Here is a 14353-nt window from a genome sequence, read left to right as displayed (position 1 = left end):
TCTTAAAAGACCGCGACGCTGTAATACCAATGGATAATCTGGGAGAGAACCAGCTATCATTAAAATAGATTTTACCAAGGCAAGGACAATAGGTTGCTTATTAGCAGTGAGAAATCAGTAGTCTTTTAGAAGTGTACCCTTTGGAAAGTGTGAGCTATATAATAAATGAAAGCCTTTCATTATTCATTGTTATAAGCCAAATGTAGATTAAATGTACACTACCTTCAATTCAGATATTAAGATATCCTTCCCTCAGTAATTTTATGAGGTAACATGTATAATGTCAAGCATAGGCTAAGTCATATATTTTATAATCTTTCAAAAAATTTTAAAGCAATGTGTTAACCCTATAATGAATATAAAGTGGATCCTAACTGCATGTCTTAGAAAATGTGCATTTCATAGAATTATTGAAGAATGAATCCTTAATAGCCCATCTTTTTAAGTATGTTAGCTGAACGTTATGATTGTGTAATATCATTTTAGGGCATTACCACATTTTAAGAAATAAAATAATATTCAGAAGCATAATTTTGCCAGAATGTAAAATTTAAAACCAGAAATTTGACTTGTGAAAAATCCTCACATGATTATTGGCCTGTTAAAAAATCAAGCAAACCCCACAAACCTGATGCAAGCTATTATGTGCAAAATAATGTGCTAGTTACACAGCCCTCTGGGAAGTGAATGTGAGTCCGGATGCTTCTTTCTTGGTTTATTTCATTCCTAGAGTACCTTTGTTGCAGGTTTTTCTTATGTTTCCAAAGGAAGCAAGTAAGCCATCTCAAGTTTAACTTCTGTCCTCAATAAAGTAAAAAATGTGCCAGATACCATTTGACTGGATGATAACTAAACTGGACAAATATTTTCTCTCACTGGAGACTGACAGTGTTTTAGTTGTGCTTAAAATTTGTGATTCTCCTAAAAAAAGGGTACAAATGAAAACTTATGGTTACCAGGAGATAAGGGGGGAAGGATAAATTGGGAGATTGGGATTGACATATACACACTACTATATACAAAATAGGTAATAATAACCTACTGTATAGCACGGGGAACTCTACTCAATACTCTGTAATGGCCTCTATGGGAAAAGAATCTTTAAAAAAAGTGGACATATGTATATGTATAACTGGCTCCCTTTGCTGTACACCTGAAACTAACACAAATTTGTAAATCAACTATACTCCAATAAAAATCTTTTAAAATAAAAAATAGAGTACTACATGCATTTCTAAGAAATAAACATTATTTTCTTCATTCTTCTCAAATAAATAAAAATAAAATAATGTAATATGTGATTTTCAAGCTAATGAACACCTAAGAATGAAATTTGAAAATCTACATTTGGAATGTATAATTCTTTTGTTCAGAGGCAGTGACATTCCAAAAGAACAAAACTTCTCAAACATTTCCCCATTTAGAGTAATGCTGACAGTGAGTGTCTGGTGGATCTCAGAGGGGCACAACTGATAATATATTTATCATGCTGCCAGTTTGCTAAGTGGTTTCATATTCACTAAGAAAGACTTGTCAATGGATACTGAAGAATAGATGTGAGGTCTCTGTGAGGTCTCTGTGTGTTGTCTCTGGGTGAGATCTCTGTGTGAAGTCTCTGTATGAGGTCCCTTTGGAAGGTATCTCTGGGAAATCTGTTAAATCTGTGCTAGGTTTCTGTCTGAGGGTCTGTGAAGCAACATGAGGTCCCTGTGTGAGGTCTCAGTATGTGATCTCTGAGAAAGGTGTTTGCGTGAGAAGTCTCTCTTGAGAGGTGTGTCCGTGAAGTCTTTGTGTATTGTCTCTGGGTCTCTCCATTTCTTTTTTTCTTTTGGTCTCTCAATTTCTTGTCTTACTGTACCTTATGGAAGACGGAGCAGCAAGAGAAGGGCAAAGGGACTTGCTTCTTTCTGTTTTCTTGCTGTTCCATCAGCATCACCTGTCTGTGGCACTCTCCCAGCAGGAGCCAGGGGGGTCCAAGTCCAGCTTCCCCATATTCCCAGAACTCACTTCTGGGTGCCCCTGAGAGGACCCAGCAGCAGCCAGGCTCAGGTCCCAGCCCTGTCAACTCTTTCCTCTGGGTACCGACCCCTCCCACAAGGCCTGGCTCCACTCTCACTGCTCTGCCCATTCTGGAGGCTGCCTTGGGAATCGGGGCCCAGAGGTAGGGCCTGGCTCCAGGGAGAAACCAGGGGTGTGAGCAGTCCTGTGCTCACTCTGCCCCCTCCACCCCAGGTCACAGCATTTCCACATGTTGAGGGGCCTGACAGGGATGGGGGATGGGGTCCATTTCTGTTGTCATCTGGATCAGGGGCATCAGCTGGAACAGAAATCGCCACAATGAGAAAGACACCACCTGGAGCTGTGTCCACCATGCGCCCTGCACATGGCAGAAAGCACCAAATCACTCTAGAGGAATTCTTCCTCATCTCCCTGCTTTTCCATATGGATGGGGGTCAGGAGACAAGAAAAGCTGTGCCAGAAGCAGATCAGTGGAACACTCCTGGATTGCACCCTGCCCCATCCACTTTGCACAGGTCACCTCCACACCACCACAAATCCTGTCTGATTGCTTCTTCACCTGCCAGGCTCTGGGGTGATCAAGGACTGGGAGACAGGCAAGGCTTACTACACAATCACAAGCCAGTCCCCACCTCTCTCCTGGAGCAGTCCTTGGGCCATGTGTTTATGTGAAGATCACCAGACTAGGAGTCACATCCCAAGTTCCCTAGTCCTGGCTTTTACACCTATTGTTAAGTTATCCTTTCTAAAAGTCAAGAGGTGGTGATGTGTAAGCTTATTAAATATAGTATTAAGAGATTAACCTTCCCTGATTTGCTTTACTTCTATAAGTTTGACCTTCTGTTTTGACCTAAAGGTGGTTTCTCTAGGTCTGTGATCTTAGAGTTGGAATAGGGTAGAGACCCTGGCGTGGGGCCATGGTGAGCTACTGGACCCTTAACTTTTCCTCCCCTTTAGGCCTTTAGATGGTGGTTATATGTCAGGGGGCTGCTCTTTCAGAACTGCAATTTATGGGAATCTGGTACCACTTTGCCTCCTTCCTTGGATCCAATGATTTTTCTACACCTACATCCCACCCTAAATTCACAGTGTTTGACCATCAGATAGTTACTACCCACAGTCACACCCCTATTCCATTCATCCAAAACTCCTTCTCTGGGGTTAACATAGAGTGGAAGGTAGGTGACCCATGAACGCAGCCATTCATTTATATGGGACTGGACTCAACACAGCCCTCAGCAGCCTCCCTGATACTCCCCCCACCTACCCACACAGAGCTGGAAATGCCATCCTTGCTGCTGCTCTAAAGTGTAGGAAAAACAGAGGTGGGGGAGGGTGATGCTGTACATTTTCTTATGGCTAAGCTAAAAGGGGTTCATAGGGCATATCTCAATCCCAACCTTCATCAGAGAGAGAAGGAACTCTTAAGAGCAGATGTTGTATATTCCCTACCAAGAGATCCAGGGGCAAGATTTCTCCTGTTTCTGAACTCACGAGCCCATACTCTATTCCCCCCAAACTTCCATCCACTTGGCTCTGACACTTCCTGGAGCCTGAATTGGAATGTCCAGCCCTATCGTGTAAACCTATCCACTACAGTTGCATAAAGTTCAAAGTAGCATGGAAGAAGGAGAAAGACTGGTTGAACCAGATCCTTGGGTGTGGGTTTCATAGGTTTTTCCCATCTCATTGTTAGAGTAATTTTGGTTTGTGTAATGACAGTATTATAAGGTGCAATGAAGGGACACGAGACAAGGAGCAAGCTTGTGATGCTACTGTCAACCTCCCTCCATGCCCCTCCCTTCTAGAAGACAAAGTGCATAGCACAGACAGCAGCCATTACACTATGCTTTTATTAGAAAAAATATATATATATATATATGTATTGGGGAACATTAAATATCTTGGATGTGCTAATGAGAAAATCATTTTCTCTACATGGACTGAATTTTTACTTGGAGACATGTTTCCCTACTAAAGGGAAGACTAAAGAAGGATTTTACTGTCGACCAGGCAAGACACCTCCCCAAAGATGACAATGCCTTGGACAGTGTTGATGGCGGGCTGGGGCACCTGGAATCCTTGGCCCATACTGGCAGGTACTAACTGGAAACAAACTCTTCTTGGGGGGCGAGGATGGGAGGCACCTTAGGCCCAGCTGCTCATCTTCGAACCTTACACTTTTCAAACTATGTTGGTGTCTGACTTTCCTTTCCCTGATAGAACAACTCTGGCCCTTGGAGGTGGCTTTATGACTGCAGGCTGTATAACCCATCATTCTCCCTTGCTCTGGGTAGGAGGTAAGCCTATGGCAGCAGAAACACCCACATACTGGGACTTGGAATTCCAGTTTGTGTTCATTTAACTTTGTGGCATGAAGTCCATGGTGAATTGCTCTTTTTTCTTCTAGGATCTGTCCAACAGCTGCCATGCGTGCCTGACCCTCAGCAGTCTCACTCTTCAAGATTGATCTGCTTTTGACTGATCCGTGACTCCGGGCAGTGGCTGATATGGGCTTTTTTTTTTTGCAGAGCATCTCGACCATTGACTTTTTTATTGGGGAAAATCCACTTTAAAAATAGCCTCATCCTTTTTCTGAAGAGGCTTTCTGGGGGGCTATGTTTCTTCTCTGGCATGTGCTGGAGACATCTGCTCCCAATAGAGTCTGTTATGCCCCTGACCTGGGCAGGGCGGCTCATACTTCCAGCTTGAGAGGTCCCTAATTCTTTAACCCTTTCTTCATGCTCTCCTGGTTTATGCCTCCTACAGTCCTCTCTTTTGTAAGTAGGGGCAATCATCTTGCTCTGGCTCTTCCATGAGTCTTGGAGTTTTGAAGTTTTGGGCTCCTGCTGCCCTAGGTTGCTCCTTTGGGCTTCCATAAGGCCACTTGGCTCCTGGGAAGCTAACCTGTCTCTGGTGGGGACTCTCTGGGGATGGCACTGAGGCACCTGAGAAGCCAAGTTGTCTGCAGCAAGGAACATGTGTTTGGGAAAGTCCTGAATCTGGTTGTCTGACTGTACCTTTACTTTGGAGTTAAACTCACTAGCAACCCCCATGTTAAGGCATGGCTCACCTGGATGTTGGAAAACAGACATTCTAGGTAGTAGGAAACTTTTACTGGCCCCTGGCACCTCTAAGCTCCTCATATGTACATTTGTGGTTTGGGATTTTGTCAACACTTTGGTTTCCAAGATAACACTAGACTGTGGTTGAAGAGCAGGAGACTCCTTGGCCTCCACAGCCTCCCTGGCCTCTTCACCTCTCAAAGATTGGGATCACCTCCATCACTGTTACCCTATGGCAGGGGTCTGTCTCCTGAGGCCTGACCACCACTCTCCTCTGTTGGCTCATTCCTGACCATTGCTGAACTTGGACCTGGCTCTAGGCTGTCCCTCTTGACCCATTCCCCAGTCTCACTCTTCCAGGTTCTGCCCACAAGGCTGAGTGTGAGGGACTGAGAAGGTGGCCTGCCCTCCTGTCCAGTCAGAGAAGCCTTTGAGGGCCCATGGTAGTCAGCAGATGGAATCGCTCCCAGGGCACTCTGGATTTCCTTACACACAGTTGAGGGGACAAGGAGAGGCCTCTTCAGGGTAGGAACTGACTCTTCTGTTATCACCTCCTCTCCTGAATGAACCTGAGGAGGTTTCTCCAGGAACTCAGCACACTTGACTGTTGAGTGGGACCCAGACACACAGGTGGCTGAAGGGGAAGAGGCAAACTGCAGAACGGTGGAGGGTTGGAGCTTTTTCAGCTTCAGGAGATTTATGGGCTTGAGGACCTTGAGGGGGAGGGTCCACCTGTGCTTTACCCAAAACCTTCTAATATGTGCTTCCAGCAGCTCTCGAGTGTCTGGATCAAGGAAGGAAGCCCTACAGGAGGTGTTCATGCAGGGTTCCCAACCCTTCAAGCAGTATCTTCCACAGGCTCCAGCAGGCACTGCTTTACACATCTCACCAGGAGGGTCTTGACATGAGAGCTGATGAAAGTTGCCCTTGCCAGGAAGCCTCCCCAGGCAGCTGTAGGAGAGCAGATGGGGCCAGGATGGCTGGACAGGACAGGCAGGGGTGGGCACCTGCAGCCCAAGAACCCTCCTCTGCCCCCACACTGACTTCATAATGCTCCTGCTCTCCCTCACCCTAGGGCTTTAGCCACGCCCTCCCATGGCTCCCCCTCCCAGGGCTGGGGTTACATTATAGGCTCTGGGAGGAAGGACGACCCAGGAGAGAAGGGGAAAGATTCTTTACCTTTGCAGAAGTGAAACCAGGTTGTGAGTCCCCTCCAGTTCTTCCAGGCAATCTCTGCAAGCTGGAAATCAGGAGACTGGGTCATGGTGGTGAAGGCAGAGGCCTAAGAGTCTTTCAGGAGGCTGAGTGCAATGGCCCTTTAAGGGAAATCTTTGGAGGATTAGACTCTGGAGCCCAAATATCAGTGTCCAAGGCCACATGTCCCTGACCGTGATGGTAAGTCTCACTTGAAAAGGGTTTGTCCTTTGCAAAGTGCCTCCACGTTAATTAACCCCTGTAGCCCTTACAACTGCCGTGTAGGGGAGAAAGGTCAGTGGTCATCACACAGAGGAATCTGAGCAAAGTTAAACAACTTGTCCACAGTTGGACTTGGAGGTCCCACTTCCCAACCCAGGCACCAATGGTCCACCACAGTCCACACACCCCATTTCTAGGTCCTCATGGCTTCATTCTAAGCACAAATTTCTGGGAAGTATCTGGGCTCTGATCTCCTTCCAACGAGCCTTCCCAAGGCTCTGTTTCCTGAAGAATAAGCTCTGCCACTGGCATCCTCAGAGACCGTGAAGCTGGGCCCTCAGGATTAGGAGAGATGGAAGCTAACTCTCGGGGGCGCGCAGGGCTGAACGGCAAAGGCTGACCTTTCAAAGATCCACTTTTCTTCCTACTCCTGCTCCTCCCCTTCAGCTCTACTTGATGCTGAGAGAGAAGAAAAAATGAGGGGCTAACACCCAACTCTCACTGTCATCTATCTAGGCAAGCTGTGTTCATGAACAACATGACTTTCTACATTTAACTAAAACTCTGTGGGGTTTTTTCCCCTTTTACTTATTTTTAAAGTGGATAAAAATATTTTCAGTTTTTCTTCTTTGAAGAGTGCAAAGAAGGATTTTTTTTTTTTTTTTTTGCGGTACGCGGGCCTCTCACTGTTGTGGCCTCTCCCGTTGCGGAGCACAGGCTCCGGACGCACAGGCCCAGCGGCCATGGCTCATGGGCCCAGCCGCACCGCGGCATGTGGGATCCTCCCGGACCGGGGCACGAACCCGCGTCCCCTGCATTGGCAGGCAGACTCTCAACCACTGCACCACCAGGGAAGCCCAAGAAGGATTTTTTAAGTTTTAATCACCATAGATTTCTTCTGTCACTGTTCCTCTGATCAAGAAACACACACATTCTCAGACCTAAATGCCCACGTGAGCTTTGTCAGATAGGATTCTGCTTCCCAAGGCCAGACCTCCACTCCAGCCTCTTCTCTCAGGCTCTCAGGGGCTCAGCATTGCCCTTAGATCAGCCCCAACACAGAGGAAGGTCTCACTTGAGACACCCGCTGTGGGAAGGTGGCTGGTGAACCAGGGCTCAGGGGTCAGCCTTCCTGCAGAGATTGAACTCTTAGTAATCCAGTCCTTAACCATTAGTCACTGCACTGGGGACTTGCCCTGGAGCCCTCTACCATACCTGAACTCCTGGTCTACGATCTTAGGCTAGAAATCCTCATGCCCACTCTAACCCCTCTCTGGCCTGGCTTTTCCCTAGAAGGATGATGTTCTATACTTTTCTGAGAGTTCCCATCTCAGGAGTCTCTCTAGGTGGTTTAGAAAAGTGGAAATAAGAATAAGAAAAAAAGAGAGAATCTCTGCTGGGATTAAGCCAAAGGTTTCGTACCTTCCTGATGTTTCTATGTTTCCTAGGTGGTGCTAAGAATGGATTACTCCGGAAGCAGGGGAGTAACATTAGGAAGAGCCCCAGTCCACACAGGATCCCAAGGATGATATCAATCACCCAGGAAGTTGGGCTGGATCTCAGCCAGATAGCACCAATGTTTTTCAAAGAAAAGAGATTCTCCATCTTCTGAACTGCATTGCTGCCCTCAGGCAACCGAGCACTGGGAGTTCACTTGATGGCAGAACCCCAGGCCTGCATCACAGAGCTGTGGCCTTGTCACAAAGGGCTCCTGAGTGTGGGGGAGGGGCAATAAGAGAAAGAGGCTGAATCACTGCCCCTCCTTCCCATCCAGACCCACAGACACCTGCACCCTCCTGGGGCTTCCAGATCCCTCCTTCCAACTACTCTCATCCTGTCAGAGAGACCTTAGCCAATTTTCCGTTCATTCCATCTGGAACCTGGTTCCTTCATCCATTAGAGACCTTTACTTGAGGCCCACCAACTTGATAACTCTTGAACATCTTAAGCTGACCCTGGAAGACTGGCTGTTTCACAGACATTTTTACTCAGGATTTCCTTTGTCCTCAGCTCCAACTTTCCCACATCATGTTTGTGTCTTGTGTAAACCCAGGGATAGAACTTGAATTTTAGTTTGGTGAATTTTGAATAGTGTATGTTTTGCCTCATTTTCTATCAGAGGGAACTACACACAAAAATTAAAATAATTTATTTTTCAAAATTCATAAGTATGAAAGAATTATAAATAGTTATGTAATAGGGAAGAACAAATCTGACTCCACATCAGATCTTTTTTACTTTAATCTTTATGCTTTGTTGCCTGAGCTAACTCTGTCCATCCCTGTGACCCAGGCTGGCTCTGCACTTTTTGTAAAACAATGTTGCCTAGAGCCTGAAATATACAGGATAGCCTATTTCTAAGGCTCTGACTTTTAAGAGCCCATTCATGGAGAGAAAAAGTTGCAGAACAGAGAATAATAATTGTTTTGTTGGAGGTTTACAGGAACACATGACCTGACCAGGATCTGACCCATCTGGCCAGCTGCTAGAACAAAGGATCCAACACCAAGATATTTGCAACAATTAGCCATGCCCCTCCCTCACCTTGCCTTTAAAACGGCTTTGCTGAAAGCCTTCAGGGAGTTTGGGGTTTTTCCTGGGCATGAGCCACGTGTCTTCTTGCATGGCACTGTGTAAACCTTTCTCTGCTCCAAACTCTGATGTTTCAGTATTTAGCCTCACTGTGCATCAGGCACACAGACTTGCATCTGGTAACAGTTAAACCTTCAAATGATATTTTTGTAAGTTTGTAGTGTTTATAATTCTGGAGTTAGTAAATCTTTAAACTGCACAAAAACTTTTGGGACACACTGCAAACACGCACACACACACGTACTCATTTTCCTTAACCAATCTAGTACTTTCAAGTCCAATAATCCATAATTTTCTACGTAAAAAAAATCTTTCCTATGTTGTCTCAACCCAACTTCTTAGTTTGCAACGATAAGACAGTCCCCACTCTCCAGATAAATTTTGAAGTATGTGGTCTTAATCCATTAGGGCTGCTATAACAATATACCATAGACTGGGTAGATGAAAGACAACAGACATTTATTATCACAGTTCTGGAGGCTGGGAAGCCCAAGATCAAGTCACCAGTATGGCCACCTCATAGTGAGAGCTCTCTTCTTGGTTCACAGCTGGAGCCTTCTCTCTGTATCCTCATATGATGGGAGGAGGCTAGAGATATCTCTGGAGTCTCTTTTATAAGGCACTAATCCCATTCATGAAAGCTCATAAGCACTTTTGCATGGCCCCGCCTCCTATCTTTAAGAGGTAGGATTTCAACATGTCAATTTTGAGAGAACATTAACATTCAGACATGTGCACTCATTCTATACCCGGAAGCTAGGAATGGGTTAGGGTGAGCCAAGGTCCTGACCCCAAAGGGCTGTAGGGTGAAGAGTAGGACTAGGGGTCAAACCCTTGGGGCTGAGCCAGGTCTTGAGCAGCCTCTTCAGATATCCCTAGTGTGTTATGTATGTATTCTCTTTTCTGAGTGCGCCTTGCCTTTCCTGCCCCATCCTCCCAGGCCCCTGAAGCTTCAAGTCCAGCCTGAACCATAGAGAAAGGGAGCTTTGAGTCTTACACAAAATTCCCTTATGACACCACTTCCTATCCCTTAGCAGTAACACAAGATTCACTGAAGGATTCACATGGTAAATATGTCTTAATGCCCCATGAGGGCTTTAAAATAATGTGTATTCTCTGCTTCTTGGTCATAATTTTATACAGTTTTAGTGGGAACGTGGGCATGTGAGTTTATTTGGCTATATTGCCATGAATGTGCACTTTCACAAACATATCTCCTACATCTACTATTTTTCCTACAGTCTTTTCCTCCCATATGATAGTCTCACCTTAATTCAACCTTTTATCAAAATTTAGACTTAGGTCTGTCACCATGTGGACATGCTTTGTAACAAAATAGCTTCAACCGAGGAGGTCAGTGGAAGGCCTGGACCGGCTATCTTGGTTCCATGATAGTAAGCAAAGGATCGCAAACTCCCATGTTAAGCTTAAGCAGAAAGCAAAGTTTAGTTAAGCATAGGTACACTCTCAGAGAGGGAGAGAGAGAAGGAGAGAGAAAGAGCAGGCTGTTTCTGAGAACAGGCTATTTCAGCGAAGTGAAGCAAGCCCAAAGCAAAGTATATGGAAGCAAAGGTACACTCTCGGGGTGGGGGGGGATGGGTGTACTGTTTCTGCAAATTGAAAGCAGCATTCCTATAAAGGCTTACGGGCGCTTTTAAGGAGCATTTTGCAGAGAGGTGGGGGTGAGTGACAAGGATCATTATTTGATTGACAGTCCTGAGCTATGGAACAAGTTTTCTGCTGCGCATGCTCTCATCCTTGAATCCCCAAGAAATGCCTACTGGGTGGGGGGAGGGGCAAAACCGCATGTAATTTATTGTAATTATGGTCTAATGAGTCTGGATTTACTATAGGTCATACGCCTGTCTGGTCTGGGCATGCACAGCCTGGAGAAGTCGCCTTGTGTTACTGTGCCTCTCTTTATCAGGATAAGCTGCCCACCACCCGACCATAGTTTCTCCCGTTCTGGGTGGAGTCAAGGGAGAGTCCCCAGATGGCTGGGTGTGACTCAATTTCTTCTTCTTGTCTTTCTCACCACTGTCACCTCCTTGCTGCTAATGTCTGACTAACTACCTAACAGGTCTTCTTTGCATTCATATTTGCTCTCTAAATTTTCTCTATTACTTTATTTTCAATATGTTTTGTTTGATGGGGTTTTTTTTGAAATTTAAAAATCTTATGATAACATTTACCTTGATTTATTTAATTATTGTTCTACTGTTATTGATTTCTGCCATCTTATTTTATGCTTTATTTTCTACATTTTCTTTATTGTTTCTTTTTTTCCCTTCTTTGGCATCTTCCATTTTACAGGTCAAGGGTACTTATGTTTGTTTGACATTTGGGAATTTTTAGTATTGTAATGGTTTTATATCTTGAATTATGTTAATTTTCTCCTCAATTTCTTACCCGTGGATGAAAAATGTTCCCTGCCATATCAGTAGACAAAGGATGTTGCAGTCATCAAGTCAGACGTCAAAGCAGGAACCCTCAACTGTGCGCCTTGAGGGGATTCGGGATGGAGAAAAACAGGGTACTGGTTCTAGAGTTAAGGTGCATATCAAAGGAATGATTTCACGGAGCCCAGATTCTTTCATCTTTTCATACATAGAAAAGTGCTAAAGTCCTTAACTTGAGAGGTCTAGTTTTCTTTAATTAATAGTAATCTTTTGATGTTCTGACTACCTGGTTTTTCTTGACTCCTCCCTTAGGTCTTCTGAGCAGTTCCTCAGAGTGATCTGACAGGCTGTGTTCTGGGCTTAAGTCCTCAGAAAATCTGCCAAATAAAACATAATTCTCTTTTTGGGTTGTGCATATTTTTCAGTCAGCAGTCTTGGCAACCAATGAAGGGGCCCAGAGCAGACTTTTCTTCTTTGCCTGAACTCTATGAGGATCCAGAGTCCTGGCACCAGCAGAGGCTTCTTGGGCCTGTCCGCTTTCTCAGAGAGTCCAGACGAATTTGGGTGAGTATCTCCTGGTTCTTGGATCTCCAGTTTTGGTTGATGATCCTAAGTTTTATTCAGTGGTGTTAAACTCTTCTCTTGAGCAGTAGGTTATCCTTGAAACTTGGTTTCAAGAAGAAGTACCTGGGTCCTCCTCAGTGAAAGACACTGGGAAGATTTTTACTCAGTTTAAACACTGAGAGCTTAACCTCGGTAGAAAAACACTGGGAAGACTTGCTCAAGTGGGTTAGCCTCACTTACAATACACTGGGAAGATCTTGCTCAGTTTAGACACTGCGTTGTTTATCCTCAGTTGAAAGACTGGGGAGACTTTGCTCAGGTGAAAGACACTGAGTAAAAGTTGGACTGGGTAATTAGGTGGAAGACTAACCTGTCTTCCTTGAATTGGCTACTTTAATAGAGTTTGTCAAAATAAAAGTGATCTTCACAAATTGAACTCAGAATGGGGAACTTAGCTTTCAATACAAAAAGAAAAGGAACAACAACAGATTTCCAGCCTCCAACGGATATCCTGGCCAGGTTTATGTACATACAAAATTTACATTTACAAGTGCTTACTTTCTTGGGACTTAAAGAAAATCTTGCCCTAAAAATGACTAAGATAGGACTCTTTTATTGCATATGCAGTTAAGTTAGAAAAAGCTGGCTTGATAAAAACATCTTTTCAGAATTCTGACTTCAAAAAAACAAAAGGCTTTCTAGGGGAAACTTGCATTTCTCTTCCTGTGTCTTTGAAATGTTAAGTGTTCTGATATTCTTCAGTGTGTGTGTGTGTGTGTGTGTGTGTGCGTGTGTGTGTTTTGAGAACTTGGTCACTACCATCCAAAAGTACTTATATGGTGTACATTTGCCAATTTCCTCACTTCCATTGTGAAAGGAGTTCCCTATTCCTAAGAAAATGGACCTATGTCCGACTGACACAGAAGATGGAGATGTATCCCAGTGCATTTATATATGTATATCTATTAAATTTATGTATATATATATATAATGCCTAATGGAAACATCTCAGATGTTCTATTTGGTATTTTTCTTTAATTTTACTTATAAAATTGGGACCATTTTTTAACTCAAAAGAGGAGAACCTTAAAAATTAATTAAGAAGACATCCTCAGTAGTCTAAGATTCAGAGTGACTTGGCAGAGAAAATTGCTGAATGGTTAGATAATAGTGCTGGTATGCTTGGCTATTGTAACACTTTACATTTGAGTTTCTCTTCCTTGAAATTACAACAACTATATGACTCAAGACAAAGATTGATAATTAGGAATATTCTGCTTGCTTTATTTTATTTTATTTATTTATTTTTGTTGTTGCGGTATGCGTGCCTCTCACTGCTGCAGCCTCTCCCGTTGCGGAGCACAGGCTCCGGACGCGCAGGCCCAGCGGCCATGGCCCACGGGCCCAGCCGCTCCGTGGCATGTGGGATCCTCCCGGACGGGGGCATGAACCCGTGTCCCCTGCATCGGCAGGCGGACTCCCAACCACTGTGCCACCAGGGAAGCCCCTCTGCTTGCTTTTTATATAGCCTATTGAAGAACATTTTAATTATTTGGAGGTCATAGGAAGGAACCTTCATGATCTAAGTTTTGAACAAGTAGTGTTGCAACACAAAGCTATGACTTAAAAAGGAAATTTGAAATGACCTATTTCTTTTGGCATCTCAATCCAGATATCTGTCAGTAAAATGAGTCACTTTTCGGTCAAATGGGTGGTCAGCAATATAATTTTTTATTGGGAAGCTGAAAGACACCATTGCCAAGCAGAGCACCTGCAGTGTTCACATCTATATTTGAGCATCTTTCGTTTTCCCAAGGGGTGCAAGTGAAGAGAAGGAAGGCAGAGAAATGTACTTGAATAAAGCTTTTCAAGATGGATAGAACAGAGAGCATTCCCAGAGGCAGGTCAAGTTCAACCCAAGAACAACTCTCTCAGTGCTTTCACAACTAGGTAAAATACAAGACCAGTAGTAACTCAGCTCTCAAATCAGTGCTGAAATCCAGCGGAAGGTTGTTAATATTGATACGGTTAACATACATCAAATAGGATTACTGAATTTTCTGAATCCAACTGAACTCCCAGGATTGTTTGGTTTCAAAGGCTGCTGGGCTCAAGACGCATTTGGTTTTAAATAATCCTTCATAAAATGTTCAGCTTTCAGTCTAATATGATTGAAACCCAGCTTGAGTGTGTCTTATAATACACTGGACTGGAAAGACTATGGGCATTGAATTATTCAAAACATGGCAGGCAAAGGAGTGATATGTGGGGAGGATGTGATCATAGAAATGAGTGAGA

The 14353-nt window shown here is 44.2% G+C and overlaps 2 protein-coding genes and 1 pseudogene across 3 annotated transcripts in view; all 3 read right to left on the bottom strand.

Annotated features, from left to right (window-relative positions):
- LOC307056591 (ferritin light chain-like) overlaps nt 1-1992 on the bottom strand; it is a 57767-nt pseudogene extending 55775 nt beyond the window's left edge. Inside the window, exon 1 of the transcript in view lies at nt 1937-1992. The product of the transcript in view is annotated as a ferritin light chain-like (transcript). The remainder of the gene's footprint in view (nt 1-1936) is intronic.
- LOC307055622 (BCL-6 corepressor-like) overlaps nt 1-14353 on the bottom strand; it is a 792095-nt gene that overhangs the window by 703948 nt on the left and 73794 nt on the right.
- On the bottom strand, nt 3913-6133 carry LOC307056590 (spermatogenesis-associated protein 31A6-like; the record flags this gene model as incomplete). The annotated part of the gene is given in 4 exon segments (XM_079709424.1): nt 3913-4543; nt 4545-5295; nt 5297-5334; nt 5336-6133. Coding segments are annotated over 4 exon segments (2112 nt in total). The 3' UTR covers nt 3913-4018.

Source organism: Hyperoodon ampullatus (assembly GCF_949752795.1).
Source record: "Hyperoodon ampullatus genome assembly, chromosome: 7".
Lineage (NCBI taxonomy): Eukaryota > Metazoa > Chordata > Mammalia > Artiodactyla > Ziphiidae > Hyperoodon > Hyperoodon ampullatus.
The sequence above is the reverse complement of the archived record's forward strand: the minus strand, read 5'-3'. Positions and strand labels throughout refer to the sequence as shown.